General features: G+C 43.2%; 3 protein-coding genes across 4 annotated transcripts; 2 read left to right on the top strand and 1 right to left on the bottom strand.

The window, feature by feature from the left end:
• Window positions 1-1,153: 1,153 nt before the first annotated feature.
• Window positions 1,154-10,266, top strand: LOC148126800 (uncharacterized). Its single transcript, XM_087923153.1, has 3 exons — window positions 1,154-1,399; window positions 1,484-1,839; window positions 10,260-10,266. Exons 1-3 carry the CDS (start codon window positions 1,154-1,156, stop codon window positions 10,264-10,266), a joined length of 609 nt encoding a protein of 202 aa, XP_087779279.1.
• A 2,393-nt stretch (window positions 10,267-12,659) lies between these two features.
• Window positions 12,660-21,731, top strand: LOC113453618 (L-amino-acid oxidase-like). 2 transcript variants are annotated; one of them, XM_087928614.1, is made up of 7 exons: window positions 12,660-12,759; window positions 13,381-13,607; window positions 15,497-15,603; window positions 17,939-18,140; window positions 18,867-18,920; window positions 20,094-20,230; window positions 20,796-21,731. In XM_087928614.1, the coding sequence occupies exons 1-7, from the start codon at window positions 12,747-12,749 to the stop codon at window positions 21,598-21,600; spliced, it is 1,545 nt and encodes a 514-aa protein (XP_087784740.1). In that variant the 5' UTR covers window positions 12,660-12,746; the 3' UTR covers window positions 21,601-21,731. The 2 variants fall into 2 exon arrangements, with proteins under 2 accessions (XP_087784740.1, XP_087784741.1); XM_087928615.1 differs by having other exon boundaries at window positions 20,094-20,163; window positions 20,796-20,991.
• Window positions 21,732-26,252: 4,521 nt separating this feature from the next.
• On the bottom strand, window positions 26,253-27,188 carry LOC148126799 (olfactory receptor 2AK2-like). Its single transcript, XM_087923152.1, has one exon. The coding sequence runs from the start codon at window positions 27,186-27,188 to the stop codon at window positions 26,253-26,255; it is 936 nt and encodes a 311-aa protein (XP_087779278.1).
• Window positions 27,189-27,408: the final 220 nt, after the last annotated feature.

The raw sequence follows: 27,408 nt of genomic DNA, 5'->3' as shown, positions 1-27,408 counted from the left end.
ATTGGGTTATTTATCCAATTGTATGCAAATTGTGGGTACAAAATTAGGAGGTCCAAACAATTAATAACTTCCCCATCCGGAGTCATTTTATAGAGGATATGAATGGCATAAAAATTAATAAATAAAAATAAATAATAAAACTGCTTTGTCAGACTGTTGCAGCATCCCCACAGTCATGAGAGGCCAGGCGAGGAGATGCGTGCCTCGATGTGAGTGATATTGAGTTGGCCACACCCAGCCAATAACATGACCACTGTTATGTCTGTGGAACTGGTTGGAGTTCCCAACCAGGTCCGCTGTTTGAGCGGGAGCACCAGCCGCTCCCATTGGCTGGCTCCGTTTGACAGTCGGCTATAAAAGCCGGCTGTCGAGCAGAGCCAGCCCCGTTGTCGCCAGCTGGTCTGCTAGTTAGCAAGCAGACGCGACAACCCTTTATTCTCTGCAATAAAGCCTTGTTCGTTGTACGCTCTGGCTTCTGCCTCTTCCTTACCATCGCTCCACAACACTGGCGACGAGGATGGGATACGGTCGAAGGCTAGCCAGACGCGTCTGCTTCAAAGAGCTGTAGTCACTGAGAGCGAAGCCACGAGCGCTGAAACCGCAGCCGCCAATGCTCACAAAGAGCGCGAAATTCAAAAAACCGCCATTGCTTTGAGCTGTTCTCACTGAAGCGAGCCACGGGCGCTGTAGCCGCAGCCGCCGGCGCTCACAAAGAGCGCGAAATTCAAAAAGAGCTCCGTAGCCTAGAGAGACAGTCACAGCCTGCGCTCTTTTAAGAGCGCGAGTTCAATAGACGACTGAAGAAGACGAACCCTGCGTTTTCACAATGAATGCTAATCCAGCATTCCCACCATTCAAGCCAAACGAAGAAACGTGGGACTCCTACAAAAATCGTTTCAGCCATTTCCTCGATGCCATCGGGTTAGCTGACGCTGCTGAACATAGGAAGAAGTCCTATTTCCTCAGCTATTGTGGGGCTGCAGTTTTTGACACCGCTACAGCGTTAGTCGCCCCACGCGCTATCAGAAGCGTCCCATGGGATGAACTACAAGAAATCCTCTCCAACCACTACTCGCCAAAACCATCCCAGATAGCCAGGAGGTATGCCTTCAGAATTAGAAAACAGGCAGAGGGGGAGTCAATCAACGAGTATATGGCAGCCCTGAGGACAGCTGCCTTGCAGTGCGGGTTCAAAGACTATTTAGAAGACATGTTGTTGGACCAGATCGTCTGTGGGGTTAGAGACCTGAGACTCCAAAGACGTTTGCTGGCAAAAAAGGACTTGAATCTATCCCTAGCCATGGAGGAAGCCCTAGCTGCTGAGCTCTCTGCCCAATCAGCAGCCGAGATTCAAGGCACTCCATTAAAGCCCAGCAGTTCCACCATCCATTCAGAAGAAGTGCTCAGTGAAGAAGACCCCACAGACTCATCAGACATTAACCGCCTTAAGCATCAGAAGCCTTCACAGGTAGGAGCGGGACAGAGAAACAACTTCGCCCCCAAACAACCTCCCATTTGCCTAACCTGCGGAGGCTCCCACTCTAGGGCATCCTGCAGGTTTAGAAGCGCCATCTGCCTGAATTGCCAAAAGAAGGGTCACCTCGCTAGAGTCTGCCAAGCAGGGCGCACTTTGCCTCAAAGACCTCCACCACCTTCTAATTCCCAAAGGCAAGTGGAGGACTGCTATACCTGCTACCACGCTAACCATACTTCCCAACCCCCTGATAAAATCAAAATTTCTGTTTTCCTAGAAGGCAAACCCTGCAGGATGGAGGTAGACACGGGATCTGCGCTCTCAATCATCTCCTGGGGAACCCTGAAGAAGATCCAGCCCAGGCTGTCAAAGAAGCAGCTACAAAGATGCCACCTGACACTGCGGGACTACCAGGGCAAGAACATCCCTGTCCTCGGGAAAGGCAAGTTTTTCGTTCAATTCCAAGCCTTTAAAGGCCATTTGCCTTTAGTGGTTGTTAATGGTGCCCTCCCCAGCCTGTTGGGGCTAGATTGGTTTCCCTCCCTCAGCCTTAGTGTAACTGGGATCCATGCTGTCTCAACTTCTGACGTAGATGCATTATTTTCAGATTATTCTGATGTGTTTAGCAGCGAGCTGGGTTGCTATTCTGGCACCCCCATCTCTTTCTCTGTAGAACCCCAGGCAATCCCCCTTCGCCTAAAGCCACGCAGGGTGCCTTTCGCCATCCGTCCCAAATTGGACGCAGAATTAGATAAGCTACTTAAGCAAGGGGTGTTAGAACCTACCGATTTTGCCAAATGGGAGACCCCCATAGTCACCCCACTCAAGAAGGATGGCAGTTTAAGAATCTGCTCAGACTACAAAACCACCCTCAACCGTTACCTACAGGTCAGCGCATACCCTGTCCCTGTTATTCAGCACCTGTTACACACCTTCGAACCCGGCACCATTTTCACCAAGTTAGATATGTCCCAGGCATACCAACAGTTCCCTGTTGATGATCAGACAGCTGAATTACAAACCATAGTCACTCATAGAGGGGCATTCAAATGTAAACGCCTCCAATTCGGTGTAAGTGTGGCCCCGGGTATATTCCAATCACTCATGGAAAGGATTCTCCAAGGTCTCCCAGGGGTTGTTCCTTATTTCGATGACATCTTAGTCTCAGCTATTGACAGACCTCAACTCATACAGAGGGTCAGGGAGGTTCTAGAGAAGTTTAGGCAGCATGGCCTCAAACTTAAAAAGGAGAAGTGCGCCATCGCCACTAGGCAAGTGGACTTTCTGGGTTATAGGATAGACACCTCTGGCATCCACCCAATTGAGTCCAAGGTAAAGGCCATCCATGAGGCACCCACACCGACTAACAAGACGGAGCTCCAAGCTTTTCTGGGGCTACTAAACTTTTACGCCTCATTTCTCCTGCACAAAGCATCTGTCGCTGAACCCTTACATAGACTGTTAGATAAAGACTCACCCTGGCATTGGGGACCCAAAGAAGCCCATGCTTTCAAGTCAGTCAAATCCTTACTCACATCGGAGGCAGTCTTAATTCAGTTTGATCAACGACTCCCCCTGGTCCTAGCTGCTGACGCATCCCCTTTTGGGATTGGGGCTGTCCTAAGCCACAGACTTCCCAATGGCTCCGAGGCACCAATTGCCTTCTTCTCTAGGACCTTCTCTACGGCAGAAAGGAACTACAGTCAAATAGATAAAGAGGCCCTGGCTGCGGTTGCTGCAGTTAAAAAGTTCCATGAATTTTTGTTTGGGCACCATTTTGAACTTGTAACTGACCATAAACCTCTCCTGGGACTCTTATCTGGAGATAAGCAAACCCTGCAGGTACTTTCACCCAGAATGACCAGATGGACTTTGTTTCTGGCCGCTTACTCATTCAAGTTGGTGCATCGACCTGGCAAGAACTTGAGTCACGCCAATGCCCTTAGTCGCTGCCCCCTACCAGTCCCAGTCGAAGACCCAGCACCGATTCACGCCATCTTTGAGGTCAACGAACTTAAACTGCCAGTGACAGCCGAGGACATTGCTGCGCACTCAAAAAAAGACAAGATAATTGCCCAGGTTCTGGACTGGGTGGGAAGGGGGTGGCCGGAAACTCAATGTACAGTTGACTTTGCTCCTTTTAAAACCTGTCAGCAGGAACTGTCGAAGCTACAGGGATGTCTATTGTGGGGTACAAGAGTAGTCATTCCAGCCAACCTTCGTGTACCCATCCTGAAGGTGCTTCACGAGGGCCACTCGGGCATCGTAAGGATGAAGGCTTTGGCCCACAGCTACGTTTGGTGGCCCGGCATGGATGCCCAAATCGCCAGCTGGGTAAGCTCATGCCAACCTTGCCAAGAAACCAGGGCTGCCCCGCCAGCTGCCACGCCCACCAGGTGGGAAAGTGCTAGTGCCCCTTGGTCTCGCCTGCACATCGACCTGGCGGGACCGGTGCATGGCAGGACCTTCTTGGTGGTCGTGGACTCCTACTCCAAGTGGATAGACTTGGCCCTGCTTCCCACGACCACCACCCAAGCAATAGTTAAAGCCCTGACCCGTTTGTTTGCTACTCATGGACTCCCTGACACGCTGGTGTCTGACAATGGCCCGCAGTTCACATCATGTGAGTTCAGTATGTACGTTGCTAACTTGGGCATCAGACACATCCTTACTGCTCCCTTTCACCCCGCTAGCAACGGGATGGCTGAGAGGGCAGTCAGGTCAGCCAAGGAGGCACTCGCCAGGTTTGGCCAGGAAAACTGGTACTCTAAACTGTCTCGTTACCTTCTCAGCCAGCATACGATGCCTTGCACCACTACTAACAAATCCCCTGCCGAACTCTTGATGGGGAGACGCCTTAGGACCACCCTGGACAGGTTACACCCCCACTACTGCCCAGACACCCCTTTAGGGTCTGACAGTCTGGTCAGAGACTTTGCCTTGCATGACCTGGTGTACGCCAGGAACTATGCGGGGGATCCTTTGTGGGTACCAGGTCAAGTCGTGTCAGTCACGGGCCCAAGATCCTACAGGGTCCTCCTGGAAGATGGACGCTTGTGGCGGAGACACGTGGACCAACTCAGAAGGCAACGGAGAAGTGTGGCCGATACCGACCCAACCCAACCTGCCAGCGCCAAAGTCTCCCTGCTGGTGCCAGACGGAAGCTCCCTGCGGGACCCGGCCTTCCCCGTCGATCAGGAGAGTTTGCTGGAGGACCCGAGTTTCTGGCTAGAATCACCGAACCAACAGCCGAGCGAACCAGTTTGCCAACCGGACCTAGCGACTCGCCCAGGTCAGCCCGAACAGGGGGAATCACCGAACTCTCAGAGCACTATGCCAGGTCAAGCCCATGCCCCAACGACCGTCGAGGCGTGTCCCGAGGGCCTGGACTTGACATCAGCCAACAGTTTACCCGAGCTGCGACGTTCTGGTCGCCAGCGCAGACAACCTACTTACCTACAGGACTACGCATGTTCCCAGCTGGGGGAAAGGAGTGTTATGTCTGTGGAACTGGTTGGAGTTCCCAACCAGGTCCGCTGTTTGAGCGGGAGCACCAGCCGCTCCCATTGGCTGGCTCCGTTTGACAGTCGGCTATAAAAGCCGGCTGTCGAGCAGAGACAGCCCCGTTGTCGCCAGCTGGTCTGCTAGTTAGCAAGCAGACGCGACAACCCTTTATTCTCTGCAATAAAGCCTTGTTCGTTGTATGCTCTGGCTTCTGCCTCTTCCTTACCATCGCTCCACAACAACCACCAAGCCATGTCCACCCAGACACATGACCACCAAGCCATCCCCACCACCTAAGCCACACCCACAGAACCAGTTGTTAAAAAATTTGAATCCCACCCCTGGACTGTGGGGATGCTGCAACAGTCGTAAGTGCGCACTTACATGCCAGCACCCAGAAAGCGATGTGTGCCCGCCACACCTCCTGAGCATGCATGCACAATCAGCTCCCACACCCTGCTGCCCCCTTGCTGCCACCCCCCTTACCTGCACTGTACCTCACAGCTGATTTTTGATTGGTTTGAGGCCTCTAGGCAGAATAGGACCGTTTCATCACTTCCAGTATTACAGGAAGTGACAAAACGAGCCTATTTGGCCTGCAGAGGCTTTTTTCAAGCCTCTGGGGGCCAAAAAAGGCCTCAAACCAATCGAAAATCAGCTGTGAGGCACATGTATGGGCAGTGAGGTAAGTTTGCCTGCGGCTTGCATGCCAGCACAAATGGCTTGCCGTGACATCTGTGGCATGCGTGCCATAGGATCACCATCACAGGCATACACTATGATAGAAAAGTAGGGTGCCGACTTCCGGGTCAAGCCCTCCTCAACGATGGACTGGGGACCACAACTGTCCATGGCTTCGATTGGTGCTCTTTCATTGGAGAGCCCCAATCATCATGATTAGGGTCTGAAGCTGGCTCGACCACCTGAAGATGGTGGAGTAAGGGGAAGCCACCAACCAGGTCGAGGGGAGCCACATCTTCCCCCCCTGGGCTTGGCAATTTTTCCCCCTGAAGACAACTGAGTGGTGGTCTAAAATGGCCACCCTGAAGAGGGGGACTTAACTGGATTAAGATTTGTGCAGGAGTGAAAAAAGAGGTGGACAACATAAGAATTGGGACAATTTGGTGCAACAACTAAATAAAAGGTACCCCGGGATTGATGTTTTAAGAATCTTTAAGAAAGAAAAAGAAAGCGGCAGAATTATAAAGGGAAGGGAAAAAAAGAGAGAAAATAATTTTGACAGCTGAATGGGGCTTTGAACTGGGAAAGGAAGAACCGGAACAAGAAACTTAAATAAATTGAATTAAAATACATTGGCAACAAACTGGCATAAATTAAAGCTGGACTTAAGAGTATTAAAAGAGGGGGAAATATACAAATTGGAGACTTGATTGCTTTGGAATATTGAGGCTCGGAAAGCTCTGAACAATAAAATGGGGGGCGGGGAGAAAGGCAAGGACATCGTGTAACAGAGAGTGACATCTTGTGGACAAAAGTGTAAACTGAAAAATAAAAAGAAAAGGTTCCTGTTTCTCTATGAATCTGACAATACAATGAAAAGGAAATATTGAAACAACAAAACAAGTACCCCAGAAAGTGAAAATTGAACTAGAATAAAAGAAAAAGTAAGAAAAGTTGGATTGTTGGACTAATTGGTATTTTTCAACCCATGTTTGGGCCCTGACCACTGCTTGACTGAGTGAACTCCTGTTACTTATCTAGCTCCTGCCCACCTTGCAGTTCAAAAGCATGGAAATGTGAATAGATAAATAGGTACCACTTTCATGGGAAAATTAACAGTGTTCCACATGCACCTGGGTCACATGACCACAGAAATGGCTCATGTGACCGCAGAAACCTGGGTCACATGACCACAGAAATGTTTTTGGACAAGGTTGGCTTCCTCAGCAAAGAAATGGAGATGAGCACTGCCCCCTACAGTCAAACACGACTGGGCATGGGAAACCTTTACCTTTATGTGAAGACCCAGCTTTGATCAGAAGTCCATAAAAGTCAACTTAGTTTTGACATGTTTTTGCAAACTTGTATGGTTTCAGCCTAAACCTACTTTTATTTTCTTAACAATCACATCATATTATTAAAATTCAGTATGCTTTCCCCCATGCTGCATTTGGTTTGTATAAGCCACTGTTAGGTGGATTCAGTATTCTTTAGATTACATCTCTAACCTATCAAAATCATTTTGAATTCTGATTTCAGAATAGTAGCTATTATCTACACAGAATCATGAGAGGTATGTACTGAAATAGAAGGGACTTTTGTAGAACAAAATCTTTGGGAAACTCCACACAGATTTTCACACATTTAAAGACCTTCTGATATTTGCTGCCTTGTGGTCTATAGAGAGAAAAACTGTTTTCAAAGAAAAAAATCAATAGTTTCTGCCAAGTTTTTTTAATGGTCTGTTTCTATTTTAAACTATTTCAGTTTCTGTTGCGTTGTGGGAAAAGAGACTCGAGACCCAGTTGACCTTTTTCTCTTTTTATTTTATTCTAGGATCTGAACACAGAGAAACCACGGCAGCCTTTTTTATAGCCGGCTGCTCGCGACTCGTGGGATTCCTAGAAGAGGTTTATGGTCTGTGACAAGTGAAAAAGGTCTGCCATAGATATACTCGTGGAAACGCTTTATTCCTGTTATTGCGGCCAATGCCTCTCTGTCTAGTTGGCTGTAATTCCGCTCCAGTTTAGATAGAGTTTTTGAATAGAGTGCGATAGGTGCTTCTCTTCCATCGGGTAATACGTGGCTGAGTATGGCACCAATGCCGAATGGTGATGCATCGCATGTTAGTGTTATTGGAAAGGTCTTGCTGTATTGTATTAGCACACGGTCTGATGTAAGTAAGTTTTTTATTTCCTGGAATGCTGTTTCTTCTCATCGCTCCCAGGTCCAGGTAGCTTTCTTATCAAGCAACCTGTGCAGTGGTTCTACTATTGTTGCTTTCTGTGGCAAGAATACATTGTAAAAATTAATAAGTCCCAAGAAGGCTTGCAAGTCTGTTATTTCCCAAGGCTTGCAAGTCTGTTATTTTTGGGTCTGGGAGCTTCCTTTATTGCTCTGATTTTGTTTTCATTGGGTGGATCCCTTCTTTGTCTATAAGGTATCCCAGGAATTCGACTTTGTTGGTGGCTAATTGGCACTTCTCTTTTTTTCCTTTAAGTCCCGCCTCTTTAAACTTTTTAAAGACCTCCCGTAGGTGGTCTTTCAGTTGTTCTTTGTCCTTGGCTGATACTAATACATTATCAAAGTATGGTACCACCCTCTTTATTCCTTGCAATAGGCGTTCCATTAAACTCTGGAATACCCCTGGTGCCACGCTAACTCCGAATTACAGTCTGTTGCATTTGAATGCCCCCCTGTATGTCACAATTGTTTGTGCTTCTGCTGTTTCTGGGTCAACTGGTAATTGTTGGTAGGCTTGTGCAAGGTCCAATTTCGCAAAGATTTTACCTCCCCCTAAAGAATGTAATAGGTGCTGTACCACCGGAACTGGGTATGCGCTTTGCTGTAGCACATGGTTAAGGGTTGCTTTGTAGTCCCTGAAGATACGTACTGACTCAGCTGGTTTAATAGGGGTAACAATTGGGGTTTCCCACCTTGCATGGTCTATTGGTTCTAATACCCCCTGTGTGATAAGTTTATCTAATTGTTCATCAATTTTTGGTTTTAACGTGAAAGGGACTCGCCTCACCTTTAGTCTTATAGGAACTATATTTGGATTTAAATTAAATGAGATAGGGGATCCCTGGTACTTGCCCAGTTCTCCATTGAAGACGTCCTGGAATTCTTTCATCAGGTCCTCTTCCCAGTGTGTCTCAGTAATGCTGTTTATTCCAGTTACTTTGATTCCTAATGGTGCAAACCATTCAAATCCCAATAGGCTGGGTCGATCCCGGTTGACTATTGTTAATGGGAGGACTTTAGTGTGTTTTTTGAATTTAACTTTGAAGTGTCTGGTACCTACTACAGGAATTCTGTTTCCCTGGTGTGAGCTTTTGTATTTCGAGCTCTCCCTTGTTTATATCAGGTATTAGTCCTTTTAGGGTATTCCATGATACCATTGATAAATACAAGCCTGAGTCCACCTCCATCTCGCATGGCTGGCCTTCTATGGTCACTTGTACATGTACCTTTTTTGCATTGGTTGAGTTTGAGTGCCCAATGGTTATTGTTTGATGTTTCCTCTTTTCTGTTTGCCTCTTTCCATCACTTGTTTCTGTTCTCTTGACTCAAATGGCTCCCTATTTGCTTTTTGCTCTCCCTGAGGCCATAGTTATTTCTTGTTCGGCATGCTCTAGCTATGTGTCCCCGCCGTTCACAATATCTGCAAATAGCATAGAAGAAATGGCATTCGGAATGTGGATGGTTTCCTCCACACCTGGCACAACGGAATTCTGACCTTCTTCCATTTTGCTCCCATCTACCCTTTTCCGACTGGAGTTGATTTACCTCTTCTTCTTCCTCTTCATCTTCTGATAGGGATTCGATGTCCTCGTGGTGTATTGTGGCGGTGGTTTTTTTTGTTTCCTCTGGTGTCTTATTGTGTGTTTGACTAGTGTCTTTTTGGGTTTCCTTCGGTAATTTATTCATTTGTCGCATGGTGGCTGCTGATTTCTGTGTGGCTTCTGCTGCGGTGGCTTCTTCTATTGCCTCCTTCAGTATTATCTTAGGTCTTGTTAGTAGTTGACCCTGTAGTGTACAGTTCTTTAATCCGAGGACCACACGGTCCCTCATGGCTTCATCCATGTTTAGAAATTCGCATGCTCCGCCAATGTCTCTTAGTGCTGTAACAAAATCTCTGATGCTCTCATCTTCCTTTTGATCACACCAATAAAATTTGTGTCTTTTTATGAGGCATGAAACGGTTGGAGTGTAGTGGGCTCGCAGTAATTTCTCTAGGTCCATCCACACCATCGTCTTTACATCAGTGGGTGCCGCTAATGCCTTTGCCATTTTGAATACTTCAGGACTGCAATGGGTGAGGAAAACTGCTCTCTTTCTATTTTTGGATACTCCTTGGAGGTCGCTCCCTTCTAGGAACATGAGGAATTGGTCGATGTAGGATTTCCAGTCCTCGGTTGTTGGGTTGAATGGTGAGGGTGGTGAGTGGTTCCCGGCCATTTCGTCTCACTCGGTCCTTGTTGCCACGTGCTCAACTGGGCTCCTTTGTCTCAGTATCCCATCCTCATTGCCAGTGTTGCATTGTGGGAAAAGAAACTCAAGACCCAGTTGACTTTTTTCTCTTTTTATTTTCTTTTAGGATCTGAAAGCGGAGAAACCGCAGCAGCCTTTTTTATAGCCAGCTGCTTGTGGCTCGTGGCCAATAACGGCTCTTCAAATCTCCCGCCGCCACGGACCAACACATCATAGGTAAGTATGCAAATATATAACAGTTTCAAAACAGCCTTTGAGAACAAGATGCTTCATGCTTAAATTAAATTAAATGGATAGGCTAACAGTAGAATTGAAAGGGCAAGATGAACTAGAATATTACAAAGTATGGAACAAATTTTACAATTGGAGGGATATGAAAGGAAGTTCATAGAAAGTAGAGAAGGTGACAAAAATGAACAAAAGAAAAATGGTAAATATGTTGCATAAAAAGTTATATATGTATACAAATGTATAAATGTTCTTTTGTTTTTGTTTTTGTTGTTTTTTCTAACTGTAGAGTGATTGGGCAGAAATGTACGTCAAAGAAGAGACACCACGTTCACTATTTTTAATGTTTATATTCAATAAAATTTATAACAACAACAACAACAACAACAACAACAATAATAATAATAATGACATTACAAGGCAGGAGTTCAGTTGCATCAGACATCTTGGTTGACTTTATGCTTAAATGCAAGCAGTGCTTTGCCGAACTCTTTTAGAACATAGAGAACATAGAATACTAGAGTTGGAAGGGACCTTAGAGGTCTTCTTAATCCAACTCACTGCTTGAATGAATCTGTGATTCTGTGAGCAACTCAATCTGCCTGCCTGTTTTGCCTGATTTTGGGTAAAAGTTGCTCTTTTTTATAAAAAATTCAATATTTATATAAATATTTATAATATTTATACACAAGCCATGCCCAGCCAGTCACATTACCACCAAGCCACATCCACAAATTAGGCCACACCCACAGAACCGGTTAGTGGTCCCTGGGATTTAAAATTATGAGTTTGGTGGTCCCTGAGGTCCAAAAGGTTGGTGACCCCTGCTTTAGATGATGTCAACTGATAAAACATTTATTTAATTAGGGTGATTGCTGGAATCCTGACAGATGACTCACTACAGAATGTAGGGCAGTAGCAATGGCATTGCCTGTCGACCTGTTTCTTCTGTAGGTGAACTGATATTGGTCGAAGTTTGATGGAAGGCATGACCTAAGGTGTTGAAGAACCAGCCTCTCGAAGCACTTCATCACTACAGATGTTAGTGCAATAGGTCTATAGTCATTCAGGCTGTTTTGTTGTTGTTTTCTTCGGGACTGGAATGATAGTGGCTGCTTTCAGACATGATGGAACACTGGCAGGGAGATGTTAAAAATTCAAACCTAAAATGGGACTAGAACTCAGAGTTTCTTGTTTTCTAAGCCAGCACTTTAACCACTATTTTGTTTAAAAAGGAGGAAGGAATGTCAAAATAACTTGTAAGAATTGCGTGTGAAAACTGGGTTGGAGGAAACAAACTCCCATAAATCTGGAAACATCACAGATAACATTTCAAACTAATCTCCCATAGAACGATGCAAAAGACGAGAGAGGTTGTAGCAAATTACAATCTGAGATGAACCTATTAGTAGGAATGGAGACTAGAAAGAGCGGCAGTACTTTGCAAAGTCAACCTGAAGTCAAGTTGTTTGTTATTTATTTGAAAACTACTCGCTCTGGTGGCTGGGCGTGACAAGGAGTGACTGGGGGGGAGAGTGAGGGGGGCTGGGCATGGCAAACTGGCCCTTGACGTGAGTGACATTGAGTTGCTCAGGCCCACCCAGTCACATGCCCACCCAGCCATGCCTACCCAGCCGGTCATTAGGGCAGAGAACTAGTTGTTAAATTATTCGAATCCCACCACTGGTTGGATTCCCTCATTTGGAGAAATGCTTCTTTTTTTCTTTCTGCTTGCCAGGGTAGCTTTCTCTGCTAAGTTTGGCAGAATCCACCCAGCCCCTCCCTTTCCTGTCAAACTTAGCAGAGAAAGCTACCCTGGCAAGCAGAAAGAAAAAAGGAGCGTTTATTCAAATAGGGCAGGGAATCCACCCGGCTCCTCCCTTCCTTGTGAAACATACCAGATAGATCTTTCCTGGGAAGCAGAAAGAAAAAAGGAGCATTTGTCCAAATTGGGGTTAGGGGTGGGAATCCACCCTTTGCCTTTCAAATTTTGCCAGCTTACCTGCTTCCCGTTTGCCAGCATGTCTCCAGGTGATTTTTGTTCTGGCACGGTACTGAGTTGGCTCCATGTTCAGTTGCCTGGGGCAACTTGTTCTGCACCCACCTGGCTACACCCACCTGGTGCCCACCATCCGGCCACACCCAAGTGGTTGCATCTACCTGCCCGCGCTCAGCCGGTCATCCGTGTTGAGCTGGCTGCACCTAATCCTTTGACCTGGGCATGCCCACCTGATGACACTCAGATGGCCATGCCCACTGAGTCACGCCCACCTGGCTGCAATGAGTTGGATCCATTCCCCTCAGCCAGATGCCTCCTGAGTACAAATAAGAGCACAGATCTGCATCCTTACCTTGCTCATTGAACATGGTCAAGTCCTGTAAGTATTTCATTATTTTAGAAGCCTTATGTACTATATGGGGTATGATGAATTTTAGCTTTGCATGTCATGAATTTCCTTTGGAATCAAAAGGAAGAATTTACTTTGCAGTGCTTCTGTTAGCAGCTACTTAGGTAGGTTTATCTTCTGGATCATGCGGTTTCCTTCTGCAATAATAGTAATAGAACTTAGAATAATAGGGCTGGAAGGGATCTTGGGGAGCTTCTAGTTCAACCCTTGGCTCAAGCAGGAGACACCAAGTGGCTGTCCAGTCTCTTCTTGAAAACCTGGAGAATATCTTAATATTAAATGCCTTAAATTGTTTGGGTTAAAGAATTGCTGACAGAGCTATGAGCATATCTTGACATGCTCCAAATCATGTCAAGCATCTTCTTTTTGGGAATCCAAAGTTAAAGGTTACTACAAGTCATTTCTATTTGTTAATTTCCTAGTGAAAAGAAATAATTTGCCCAAAACATACTGAAAAGCCTGTTAGGTTTGGGAAAAAATGGGCTGCACTTAGTGCCCATGACTTGACAAAAAGACTTGATTAAGTGGGTTCTCCATAATTCATAAAATTTATTTCTACATTCTTCTTCTTCTTGACATTTTTTTTCCTAGCAATTTTGTCACTCGTACCAATTCTCATGACCATCTGGGTCTCTGAAAACCACGCCAATGAACAGGAAGATTGGATGAAATGTTTTGAGGACCCTAACTATGAGGAGCTGTTAAATATTGCCAGAAATGGGCTGGAGAAGACTTCAAAGCCAAAAAAAATTGTGATTGTTGGGGCAGGAATAAGTGGACTCACTGCTGCCAAATTACTGAAAGATGCTGGACATCAGGTAATGGTGTTGATGGGAAAAGGCCAATCTTCAATCTCAACCCTCAATAATATGGAGAGATACCTGTGGTCAGTGGTGGGGGAGGTATTAAAAATGTTGTGCTCCATCGTAATATCTCAACATGACCCCATCATTAAAAGATAGGTCAGTATAATTCAAACTTTACATCAGTGGTTCTTAAGCTGTTTGTTTGACCCAATTATCACTTGTCCCAGTTTCCTCACAAAAACAAAACAAACAAACCGAAACCAGACTGTGCTATTTTACAAGAAGCACCTTGCAGCAGTGATCCCAAATTGGACTTTCGACTCACAAACAAGCAATTACAAATTCCTCCATTATCCTCCAGAACATTGTAGGGAGCTTTACTTTGCTAGTCAACAGTGTGCAGCAGCCAAAAAAGCCAATGCAATCCTAAGTTGCATTAACAATGGGATACAATCAAGACCAAATGTGGTACTAATACCACTCTATAAAGCCTTAGTAAGACCACACCTAGAATACTGCATCCAGTTTTGGTCTCCACACTATAAAAAAGATGTTGAGACTCTAGAAAGAGTGTAGAGAAGAGCAACCAGGATGATTAGGGGACTGGAGACTAAAACATATGAAGAACAGTTACAGGAACTGGGCATGGCTAGTCTAGTCTAGAAGGACTAGGGGAGACATGATAAGCAGTCTTCCAATATTTGAGGGGCTGCCACAGAGAGGAAGGGGTGAAGTTATTTTTCAAGGCACCTGAAGGCCAGACAATGAATAATGGATGGAAACTGATCAAGGAGAGATTCAACCTGGAAATAAGGAGAAATTTTTTGACAGAGCAATCAACCAATGGAATAGCTTGCCTTCAGAAGTTGTGGGAGCTTCATCGCTAGAAGCTTTCAAGAAGAGACTAGACTGCCATCAGTCAGAAATGGTATAGGGTCTCCTGCTTGGGCAGAGAGTTGGAGTAAATGATCTACAAGATCCCTTGCAACTCTTTCAATTTGTTAAGGCATCTGTTAGTTGTGACTGACTTTAGGAGATAACGTTCATCTTCATTGCTCAAGCCAAAGAGCCACTGCTGTTCGGAGACATTGCTGTGGTCATGTGGCCAGCATGACATCACACTGCAGCATAGACTGTATGGGAAAACACGATACAATTACCTTCCTACATGCTCGGATGCAGTACCTATCCATCTATTTGCATTTGCTTGCTTTCAAATGGCTAAGCTGGCAGGAGCTGGGACAAGTGATGGGAGCTCACTTTGTCTCACAGTACTCAGGTCTTGAACTGCTGATCTACAGACTTTTAATGGTCTAAAACTTGGTATCTTAACCACTGGGCCATCATGTCCTTTATTACCCTCTAGGTTATGCCTAAATTACCCCAAGTTTAGGAACCACTGCTTTATATAGAAGGAGATGGCAAAGCAAAGAACTAAATCAAAACTACCAATGTTTCACACACTTTGACAAACACATGAGCTTGAGTATATTATGCTGACCCTGCCTAATGCATTCTCTCTATTAAAAAAAATCAAATTTTTGATAACTAGCACCAAATTTTGTATTTGTGCTATTTGAAAATTACAAAAATTAAACTACATTCTATGTTATTTGGTATTTGATAGGACTGTAGATCTCAACAGATTAAGAGATTTATTTGTGGATGTCCCCTTGTTTCTTATTCAATTGGAAACATTCTGTTAGATTAATCTAACTGTTAAAAGTGCTGCTTGTATGCTTCCCACAGATGTTTGAATATGAATTCTTTTATCAATTAATAGCATTGCTTGTCCAGAAAAATCTGAAGTTTGTTATGTTTGGGGAAATAGCAATTTGCCAAAGAGAAAGAGGTAGGAGGAAGCAAGAAAAGCTGTATTAATATACTGTATTTGTTCCTAGGTTCATATCTTAGAGGCTAGCAACCGTATTGGTGGCCGGATAAAGACTCATCGAGAGGAAGATTGGTATGTGGAATTGGGAGCGATGCGCCTACCTAAGGCCCACAGGTAACAAAGAAGCTATGAAACTAATAAGCCCTCACTTCTAGTATTCTGGCTTCAGTAATGGCTTCTAGAGTTTCTCTTATCACTTGTTCCTCTCTTCCTAAAAGTCTCTTCCTCTCCCCCTGATCTTTTTGGATCTTTTCAGCAATTTTACCCAGGTCCTCTTCTCAGGCTTGTTGATATTCAATTGTCCAGCTGGCCAAAGCAGCTTTCTGACTCTTGGTGGTCCAGCTCTTAGGGCCTTTAACAATGGTGGGATTCAAAATTTTTTAATACTGGTTCTGTGGGCATAGCTTGGTGGGCATGGCAGGGGAAGGATACTGTAAATTCTTTAGTCAGAGGTGGTATTTGCTGGTTCTCCGAACTACTCAAAATTTCCACTACTGGTTCTCCAGAGATGGTCAGAACCTGCTGAATATAAACCTCTCTCCCTAAGAGGTTCTCACAGTTTTAGATTTTTTCCAATCTTCACATTGTAGGGGCATCCACAAGGGTTTTCAAAAAACCATGGCACTGGTAACTATGTAATGGAAAGCGCATCTCTTTTTAAAATGCAGCATATGTGTGATGCAAGTAAAAAGGATATTGGGCTTTGATCACAGGGTGACATTATTATAAACTAGCTGGAAACATTGAGTTTTCAATTCCTGTACTCTATACACAAGGATGAGCACAAAGCCTGACTCCTGCCGTTCTGTCCTCATCGCTATTTCTCTGTTTAGAACAGGGGTATCAGGGTTGTTTGACCTTGGGAGGCCAGGATGGGCATGGCCAGCTCGATGTCACTCATGTCGAGGACGACTGTGAGGGCCCAAGCGTTCTGCTAAAGAAAATGGAGCTGGGAGTGCCTCCCGTGGCCTTCACGAGCTCTGTTTTTGGCTGTGACGGCCTCCTGCAGCCCTCTGCCAATGAAAACAGAGCTCAGGCTTCCAGAGCTCCAGAGCTCCATTTTTATTGGCAGAGGCACTGCGGGCCAGCCCTTCACTGTTTCCAAGGCAGCCCTGTGGACCAGATCGAAGCACCCTGAGGCCTGGATCTGGCCCCCTGGCTTTCTAAACCCCTGGTTTAGAACTACTGTAAGACTTCAACTAAACATTGAATTGTAACTCATTGGACGTTATCTCACAGAACAGAGATTTTAAGTCTCCCCACAAGCTCAAATCTAGCTAGAGGGGAAGACTCCAACTAGTGATTGGCAAAATCTGATTGAACTTCAGGCAGCACATTAAGCTTGTGCTACTTCAATCAACATTTAATCCAATTGCTAGTAAAGTACGATATATTAATCCTCATTTAGTGACTATCTTGTTTAATGATCATTCACAATTATGACATTGATGAAAAAGTAAGTGTTGAGTAGCTGGCGGACACACGAGGCAGACACGGGACTGAAGGCTAACATTGCTTTATTCGAAGCATAACGGGTTGCCGTGGCTGCCCAGGCTGGGTTGGCAGCCCAGCTGGCGACAACAGCTGATGCCGTTTGACAGCTCCTTTTATAGCCAGCTGTCAAACGGCATCAACCAATGGGAGTGATTGGCGCTCCCGCCAGAAATGCGGACCAGACTGGGGACTGTAGTTAGTCAGGGAACACAACAGTAAGTTTATGACCAACCCTTGCTTTTACATCCTTTGCAGGTCTGTAAAGCAAAGGAAAGCTGAAGTAAGATCAGGGGTGGGATCCTACAGGTTGTTAACATTCTAAGCAGCTCAGAGAACCGGTTGTTAGAAGAAATTACTGCCCTAATCCTGTAAGGAAGGCAGGAAGGAAACATTCTTTGCTTGTGTGGAGTAACCATTCAAAGTTACAATGGCACTGAAAAAAGTGGCTTATGACTGTTTTTCACACTTACGACTCTTGCAGGATCCCCACAGTCATGAGAGGCCAGGCGAGGAGATGCGTACCTCGATGTGAGTGATGTTGAGTTGACCGCACCAAGCCATTCACATGACCACCAAGCCATGTCCACCAACTAAGCCATGCCCACAGAACCAGTTGTTAAAAAAATTGAATCCACCTTTGAGTAAGAACATAAGCACACTGGTGGTTTCACTTAGTGACTCCTTCGCTTCAAGTTACTGCCTTGCTTAACCATACTTCGTTCCTCTCTTTTAAATACCTTTCATATTTTCCTAGAAGTGATCCTCCATTATCTCCACTCAAATCGAGAACTGAAAAGTTTGTGTTATCTTTTGAAGAACATCTGCAAGGAGCACCTAAGAGAGAGATAAAGCCAGATGCAGAGAAATATATTCCCACCTTTTTTTCTACTCTTTTCAATGGTCTAGTAATTAACCTGCAGTGACTCACATTTTTTTTTGCATTTTTTTTCACCAGAATTTGTCGTGAATATATTAAGAAGTTCAATCTGTCATTAAACCCCTTTGTTATGTCCAATAAAAATGCCTGGTACTTGTTCAGAAATAGAAGAGAAAGGGTGTCAGCTGTGAATGAAAATCCAAATGTGTTTGGATATCCGATGCGTAGCACGGAACTGGGAAAATCTGCTGAAGAGCTCTACAAGAGTACATTGGACAGGGTAGGTATGACTTTATAGCATTGACAAGATGCTACTTTGCTCTCAGTTCAGATACTGACTCCTCTCTCTCCAAATTGTGAGATAATAATCATATTCTGTTATGATTGTCTATCCATAGATAGAGACACAAAGTATCCCTTAAATTTATAAGTTTTAACATCTCAGTTGCATTATTTGCTATAATACAGGTAATCCTTGATTTAGAATCACAATTGAGCCCAGCATTTCTGTTCCTAAGCGAGACAGTTATTAAGTGAACTTTGCCCCAATTTAGACTCTTTCTTGCCACAGTTGTTAAGTGAATCATTGCAGTTGTTAGGCTAGTAACATGGTTGTTAAGTAAACCCGGCTTCCCCATTTACTTCGCTTGTCACAAAAGGGGATTGCATGACCCAAGGACACTGCAACAGTCATGAATATGAACCAGTAGCCAAGCATCCAAAGGTTGATCACATGACTATGAGGATATTGCAATGATCACAAAGTGTGAAAAATGGTCATAAGTCACTTTTTTCAGTGCCTTTTCAGTAACTTTGAGCAGACACTAAATCAACTGTTGTAAGTTGAGAACCCTTGTATGACTATATGATTGTAAAACATCCATTGTATGTATTGTATGACTGGAAAACATCTAGAGTACTTAGAGTAGAGAGCATGCAAAACGTGGCTGGGATAATTTTATATATTTTTTGTTTATCTGCTTCCTTTGTTTATGACTCTTGTCAGACAACAAAAAATTGCACGAGGCTGAAAATGAAATATGACTCATATTCCAGCAAGGTAAGAGAATTACATGGGAAGAGTGGTCTTAAGGGCAGCCTGGTTTAGAATGCATTGCAGTAGTCCAAATGAGAGATAACTAAGGCAACTAGAAAAAGATGAGGGTAATGGGTTTATTGGGCTAGGTCAGTGATGGGATTCAATTTTTATTACCACTGGTTCTGTGGGCGTGGCTTGGTGGGCGTGGCAGGGGAAGGATACTGTAAAATCTCCAGTCAGAGGTGGGATTTGCCGGTTCTCCAAACTACTCAAAATTTCCACTACCAGTTCTCCAGCTGAATACCGACCTCTGGGCTAGGTTAAGTTAAGCAAATCTTTTCCCTTCCCATCCTCATTTCCCCCAGGGAGTCAGGCTTGTAATGGCTTCTGAATGTTTTACATATTCCCACAAAACGGAAGTTGAAGAAAAAACCAGAAATTATCAACTGAATTTAATGATGTCTATGGAGATTCTCAGTCATCCAGGTCATGGTTGTCCCAAAGGTGTCTTTTTCAAGAGGCAACTGGACCTTTTCCTTGAAGACGTTTTGCTTCTCATCCAAGAAACTCCTTCAGTTCAGTTCAAATTGAAGAAGCTTCTTAGATAACAAGTGAAATAACAAGTGAAGAAGAAAAAAATCCTGTTTCCTCTTGAAAAAGCACCTTTGGAAGTTTAATGATAGTCTCTTTAGAGAAGTGGAGATGGCAAATCTTATATGTTGAAGGAAGATTCTAGATCAAGCCTTGTATTTGTTTTGAGTTGGATGAAAATGAAATTAAAAATAAATTTGTAAGAGAAGAGCAAGCAGAGCTGGAAGGTAGAGTTAAGGTGTTATCAGTTTAGAAGAGTTGTGTTCCCACAAACTTGCCAAGTCCAACTCCTCCTGAATTCTGCTGACTCATCTGGTGCCAAATTAGTGTTAAATTTTAATTGAACAGATTCTTGTGCATAGGCTTGAATAAATCTTCTATGCTGCATCCTTATGAATGCACCTGATTCTTTGCACCTGACATTAATCTGGTCAATTGATGTTCATCACTAAATTGGTTGTAGCAACACAATGACTCTAAACCAATGACATACTTAACTCCATCCCTCAGCTCTGCCTGCCCTTCTCCTACAAAATTAGTTGTAATTCAAACAGGAAGTATTTGTATTTTTTCCCCTCACCAATTCCAATTTTTCTTTAACAGGAGTATTTAATTAAGGAAGGAAATCTAAGCAGTGGGGCAGTAGCGATGATTGGAGATCTTTTGAATAAAGGTGCCGGATACTATGTGTCATTTTTTACTTCTGTCTTGAATTACATAACCTTCTCAGATGAGAATGGGTAGGATTTTGGCATTATTTTGATTGTTATGAAACAGTGTTCACGCATAGATTGATTTATGATCAGGTCTCAACCAAAACATGGCAATTTTGAAAGTACATTGACAAACGACAGACTGTCCGGAGGAACAAATATGATTCCTTGAAAGGAACCTTATGAGGAATGGCTGGGAGGGGTTGCACATGTTTGGCCTTCAGAAGAAAGAACTGTGAAGAGACATGATAGCTTTCTTCAAATATCTGAACAGGTGTTAGGGAGAAGATGGAACAGTATTGTTGAGAATTGTTTCAAGAATTAATGGCTTTCAGATAGCTTCCTAAATAAAGGTAGTCCTCAACTTATGACCACAACTGAACCCAAAATTTCAATTGCAAAGCAAGGCAGTTGTTAAGTACCCCATTTTACAACCTTTTTTGGCCACAATTATAAAGTGATTCACAGCAGTTGTTAACTTTGTAACATAGTTGTTAAGTGAATCTGGTTTTCCCATTGACTTTGCTTGACTATTCTGATTATTCTTTTACCTCTTTCTTTATTCCTATTCCTTCTTCCTCAACCTCTTCAGTTTTGAGGAAATCACAGGTGGATTTGACCAGCTGCCAAACAGCTTCTACCATGAAATGTCCAGGATAATCCATTTAAACAGCAGAGTGGAAAAGATAATTCACTCCGGCAAGAAAGTGAGGGTGTTTTTCCACAAGGAGGATGAAGATGACTCATCATTGTTGATTGTTGACTATGTCCTTGTCACAGCAACCGCAAAAGCCACACGACTCATGAAATTCCAGCCCCCTCTTTCCCATTTAAAGGCTTATGCTCTGCACTCATTGCATTATGCAAGTGCTACTAAAATTGCCTTGGTTTGCACAGACAAGTTTTGGGAGAGGGAAGGAATCCGAGGTGGGATATCCATGACTGATCATCCAACACGGTTAGTCTCCTACCCCAGTCATGACTTCCCTGGTGGCCTTGGGGTGCTCCTGGTCTCATACACCCTGTATGATGATGCTGACTTCTTTGTTCCTCTTAGTGATGATGAATGTCTTGATGTAGTTATGGATGACCTTTCAAAAATCCACAACATCTCCAAGAATTATCTTGAAAGTGTCTGCAACAGGCACGTCATTCAGAAATGGGCCCTGGACAAGTTCTCCATGGGGGCCTTTTCTTTTCCTACCCCATACCAGTATAGCTTTTTTGTCAAGGCTTTGTTTCAGAATGAAGGTAGGGTGTACTTTGCAGGAGAGCATACAACTTACCCTTTTGCTTGGATTGACAGTGCAATGAAATCGGCTATAAGAGCGGCAAGTAACATTCATCTTAATGCTCATAAATCTATATCTCAGGAGCTGAAGGAATCAGCCTCGTGATTCAGCTTCTTTCAGATGAAAGAGGGAAAGTTTACTTTGTGCTTCTTGCTGTTGAGTGGTGATCCGTTTGTGATAATTAATAGCCGATTCTTAAGAGATAAGGCAATGATTTTTAAAGAGGAAAGAGAAGATTATTTAATGATCCTGATTGCTAGAATAATAATGCTGATAATTCATAGTATTATCAAACATGAACATAAATAAATGCTTACTTTAAAAACTTTTCATGTTTACTTAATGCAGAATGAAGAATAGACCATTGGAATAATGATGTAAAAAGTGCTAGATCTGTGTGAAGCTATATCATATGATGGGCACCTGAATATCATTTGACAATTTCCTTAGTGCCTTATTCCATTGTTACTCAACCTATTTTAAGATATATGGACTTCAACTCCCATCGCTGACCGGGGTATTCTGGGAATTGAAGTCCACACATCTTAAAATGGCTAAGATTGAAAAACACTGCCCTTTTTCTAAACTTGGACTAGATCTGTAAACTTATGGGCATGGATTATATAAAAGCCTTCATTTACCTACTAAACTCAGAGGTATAAGAAATACAGAATCTTCCACTGTGTAAGGTTGTACTGAATATTTCATTCATTTTCAGAATATTTTGTAGAAAAACTATACATTTTAGTATATGCAATGGCCTCCTCCTGATTATCACCACAAAATAAAGTTGGTGAAGACTAGTTTTTGATCAAAATATGTACTTAAAAATAGACAACTCTGAAAATATTCACTACCAATTTGGAGACAATCAAAACCATGTTCCATAGGTGCATTTTTCATTTACTTATTATTTGTGTATATTTTTTCCTTTTGAACACATGATTTTTTAACCCCAGAAATAAACCTTTTTAGCTGCAGCTGTAAAATGAGAATAAGGCTGGGAAGAATGAATCCACTATGAGAATGCAAGTACATAACACCAAACAAGTCTCTGGAGAGAAAGCCACGATTCTTCACATACAAATTCACAGAATGTAAAAAGCTGGAAGGCATCTTGGAGATCTTGGAGTTTCTTGTTATGACTTTTGCAAGAACTATAAGCATTTCTGCCCTATCTTCCTAACGACACTATATGAAGATAGCTATCATGTCTCCCAGTCTTCTCTCTTCCAGACTAAATACTGTATATTCATTGCTTACAATATTTGCTTATAGGTTTCTTCTGCTGAACATCTTGGAGATTTTGATTGTTCTCTTCTGGGTGCACTTCAGTTTGTTGATATCGTTCCAAAAATTCAGTGCTCAGAACAGAATGCAATAATCAACCAAAATAGACTAGAGAGTTCCACACTATTGTATAGAGAGTATATAATAATGAAGTACCTGTTCTGACCTACTGAACTTTACATACCTTAGTCAAAAAGAAATTGTTCTTGGCTGGAGGCACACCAGATAATCCAAATGTGCACATTCAGTCCAAGCTTGTATGCTAAAAATTCTTGCTAAATGACAAATGCAGACAAAGACACAGCATCAGAACCAATTCCAGCAAAAGGTTTGGCTTGGTTCAACAAAGAATATCAAAATAAAAGACAATCACAGAAAATTTGCTCTAGTTTCCTAGTGCCCTCATGTGAGGACTTAAGTCTCTTGCATGTCTTCAGCATCCCTCCTAGAAGAGACTAGAACAGGGGTGTCAAACTCAAGGACCGCAGGCCAAATCTGGCCCACGAGGTGATTAAATCTGGCCCCTTGGGCCAGTCTGGAAAAATCAAAGAACTAGCCCATGGTGGCTCTGGCAGCTAAAATAGGCCGTATGTGCCCTCATTTTCACCCTCCGTGGCCTCCTACAGCACTCTGCCAGGCAAATATGGGCCAAAATCCAGGTAAAAAATGGGCTGGAAAATGGGCCGTGAGGCCCATTTTGTGCTGCAGGAGGCCATGGAGGGTAAAAATGAGGCACGGAGGGCTGAGAGCAGACACCTGCATCCCATTTTGGCCAGCAGGGTGCTGCAGGGGGCATCCATCCCGCCCCCTGCTCCTCTCGCCTCCCCATCGCTGGCCGGCAGAGGAGAAATACAATGCTGATTCGGCCCCCGAAGAAATCCAGTTTGACACCCCTGGACTAGATGCTGAAGTGTAGAATACATACGTATTTGTGAGCAATATGGAGTGAGGAGATTTCTCAAATTGGATAAGACACTACAGGTAGTCCTTGGCTCATAATGGCAATAGGTACCAGAATTGTCATTGCTAAATAACACGGTCATAAAGTGTGACATCACTTGACTGTACCTCATAGTAATGGCAATTCTGGCAGCCCCAGTTGCCTTTGTTAAAAAAGGACTATGTGGATTGTTAAGTGAGGACCTCACATTACCACAATTTTCAGCTTCTGACTTCCCCATTGACTGTGCTTGTGGGAAGCTGGCAGAAAATGTTGAAAAATCATGGTCACATGACAGGCAGCATTGTCATTGCAGGCTGGACACCAAGGATCTTGGATTTCAGACATATGATCATAGGATGCTGTGACAGCTGGGACTATGAAGACCCATCATAAATACAATTTGTTCAGGGCCATTGTAACTTTGAACAATTACTGAATGGTTGTAATCTGAGGACTATATCACTGTCTTCTTAAAAAAAATAATTGGTTCCTGTTTTTCCCTCTTAGAAGTTGTGGCAGTTGAGTAGCATAATAGGCGGGGAAAAGAAGCTTTACGAAAATATAAAACATATAAATAAAATGGGGATTTAAAAATGTCTTGAAGGTTATAGTTTTCTGAAATATCATTAATGGGCTATGAATGATTAGATATATGATATATATCACATTGAGGGGCTAGGAATTACTATTGGATTTAAGCTCAGAATGAGTAATAAAGTCCATGTGCAACACAATACAACTCACCAAATGTAAGTAGTAATTGTAATAAGTTCAAATTGTTAAAATTCTATTCTAATTTTGACTAATTATGTGTCATCAAGCCAGGGCTATGTCTGGGTGATCATATATATGTTGATAGATATTCTTCATGTCAATCTGTCCCTGACTGATATATCAGATCTTCCAATGGTGAGAAACCATTGTAACTGAGTCCATCCGTTTTGCCGCCAGCCATCCTTTTCTTCTCTTTCCTTCTACCTTTCTTGGCATTAGAACCAGGTGTTTGCATAAGGCAGTGGCAGATTAAGGCTCAGTGGTGCCCTAAGCACTGACAAATCTTCGTGCCCCCCTCCCTCCTTTGTACACATTGGACAAACGAAGCCAAGCTACATAAAAGTTTTGTGGTGCCTCCTTTGGGCCTGGTGCCCTAAGCACGTGCTTAGTCTGCTTAATGGTTAATACACCACTGGCATAAGGTGTCTAAATAGGATAACTTAAACCTGGTTATTTGGCCCTCAGGTGAGAACTTGGGCTGGTTTGTTTGATGAGCTGTTTTAGGATGGCATTCAGGTGGATGTATCTTGATCTGCTTAGCTTCTGGAATTGCTCCAGTTGGTTGGATGCTCCTGCTGGAGAAGAAGGCAAAGCAACAACATCCGTCTTATTGCTAAAAAATCTATGGAAGGCACTCATGCAGAGACCATGAGTGGACTCCTTGAACTGAAGGAGGTATTGGCCTTAGGAAATAAGATATACTTTATTCTGGCAGAGGTGGGATTTCTTTGCAACAGGGAGAACCTTGCTGGGAAGGCTTGGGGGAAAAACACCAGCAATTCTGACATATCTAAAGAGATAGGCTTGAAATTTTAACCTAATCTTAGGCTCAAACAACAAGGCATAGTATCAGAACTTAGTGGGACATTCGCTGGACAAATAAGCAGTGATAAGCAAGTCAGAGTCCCAGATGGATAAGGACTAAACTCAGATGAATGAGCTGTGAATGCTCCTACACTGGAAGTTTTAAAGGAGATATTGGACAACCATTTGTCTGAAATGGTATAGGGTTTCCTGCCAGAATGGAAGGACTAGAAGACCTCCAAGGTCCCTTCCAACTCTGTTATTCTGTAATTCTGACTAGGGAGTGGTTAAGTAAACCCAATTAAATTATTGTTTCAGAAATGAGCCAGAAGGTCTAAATGTTGAGATGCTCCTGGCTTCAAATGAGGAAAGGTTTGCAACAAAGAGAACCAATATGGTGATGAACTCTTTCCACAAAGCCCAGTTAATTTTAGGACTCTGTTCTTGCTTGGAACTTTCCAGAGGTTCTGGAAACGATAAGGAAGGTGATTACAAGGGTAATTCTAAACACAATGGCCTTTGGTTATTCCGTGCGGGACACTTTTAATGCATATACATAATGGCATTAAAGTAGATATTAAAATTTAAACTCTAAGAAATTCATTCTCCATTCTGCACCATGAAAGGAACGTTTTTCATTTAAAAAAAACCCTTAAATAATAATTCTGTACAATATGTGTACATCACCATGCACAGATGCTTAAAGTAAATGTCACATTCCCTAGGTATGCTAATAATTTAAGTAGATTAGAGGATTTAATATTTTAGACTCAAACTCCATTATGCAGACTTAGGATTCTAGTTCACTTTTCCATCAGTAAAATAACAGCAATTAAAAAGAGATATCAAATGCTATCAAATACCAATAACTGTATTTCAACTGGAGCAGATGCCCAGATTTCAAACAGAAAATATTCAGTGTTAGCAGTAGGTTTTTATTAGCTAGTCAATCATGCAAGCTGTGTTTTCGGAAGATTTTTCTCAGAGCTTCCATGACATCCTGATTCCTCAGGCTATATATAAAGGGATTTGTCATGGCAGGTACAATGGTAGAGAACAATGCATTAATCATGGCTTCCTGTGGCGAATAAGAGGATGCAGGTTTCATGTATGTTACAATAGCAGTTACATTATAGATCCCAACTACACACAAGTGAGACATGCATGTTCCTAAGGCTTTGTGGCTCCTTTGAGAAGATTGTACCCACACAACTTGGTGAAGGATGGCAATGTAAGAAGTGAGGATAAGTGAGAGGGGGATGAGTAGTACCATGAAATTTCCAAAATATGTTGTTCTTTCAAAATCAGAATTATCTGAGCAAGACAACTGGATAAGAGCTGGATAATCACACATGTAATGGTTAATCACATTGGACTTGCAGTAGGGAAGGGGCAATACATAAAGTGAGCAAGTGAGAGCTTGGACAGTGGACCAAAACCAGGCTGCCATTGACATCATATAACAGATATTTCTCCTCATGATGATGGGGTATTGCAAAGGTTTGCAGATGGCTACGTATCTATCATAAGACATGGTTGCCAGGATGAGACATTCTGCTCCTGCCAAAGTCAAAATTACAGAAATCTGAACAACACACCCATAGAGTGAAATGGTATAGCTGTTGGTTATAAAACTGACCCATACTTGTGGGACAATGGAGAGAACTTGGCAGAGGTCCATGAAAGCCAACTGACTAAGAAAGAAGTACATGGGAGTCTGAAGTCTAGAGTCAGTTTTCATCAAGAAAATAAGGAGGCTGTTTCCCATCAGAGCAATCAGAAACATGAAGAGAAGCCCCCAAAGGAACAGGGTGGGTGACCATTGATGCAGAAGACCAACCAGAAGAAATTCTCTCCATGAAGTTATGTTTTCCTCTCTCATTCCTCCTTTATTACCAAGCTTTTATCTAAAGATACAAAAATAATTTGGGAGAGCTTTTGTCATAAATCTGTTGAAATCTATATTTATTGATAGATATTTTTCTTTTTTACACTCCCCATTTTCCTTTAAATTGAAAAAACAGCATATCATGGACTGTGTTATGTCCTGAGGACTCAAGGAGTTCTCACTCAGGTCCACTCACTTTCAGCCCTTTATTTGT

The sequence above is a fragment of the Pseudonaja textilis genome, chromosome 2 (genome assembly GCF_049901715.1).
Source record: "Pseudonaja textilis isolate UNSWEBS1 chromosome 2, rPseTex1.2, whole genome shotgun sequence".
NCBI lineage: Eukaryota > Metazoa > Chordata > Lepidosauria > Squamata > Elapidae > Pseudonaja > Pseudonaja textilis.
Note: the sequence above shows the minus strand (reverse complement) of the source record. Positions and strands in the feature narration are given on the sequence as shown.

Bases quoted from the DNA above. Each gene is read 5' to 3' on its own strand.
- LOC148126800 (XM_087923153.1), top strand. From the start codon at position 1,154: ATGGCAGCCCTGAGGACAGCTGCCTTGCAGTGCGGGTTCAAAGACTAT. The intron at 1,400-1,483 runs GTGCTCAGTGAA...GGAGCGGGACAG, and splicing joins CCACCATCCATTCAGAAGAA to AGAAACAACTTCGCCCCCAA.
- LOC148126799 (XM_087923152.1), bottom strand. From the start codon at position 27,188: ATGAGAGAGGAAAACATAACTTCATGGAGAGAATTTCTTCTGGTTGGT.
- LOC113453618 (XM_087928614.1), top strand. The intron at 13,608-15,496 runs GTAATGGTGTTG...ATTTGTTCCTAG, and splicing joins TGAAAGATGCTGGACATCAG to GTTCATATCTTAGAGGCTAG. The intron at 18,141-18,866 runs GTAGGTATGACT...GACTCTTGTCAG, and splicing joins ACAAGAGTACATTGGACAGG to ACAACAAAAAATTGCACGAG.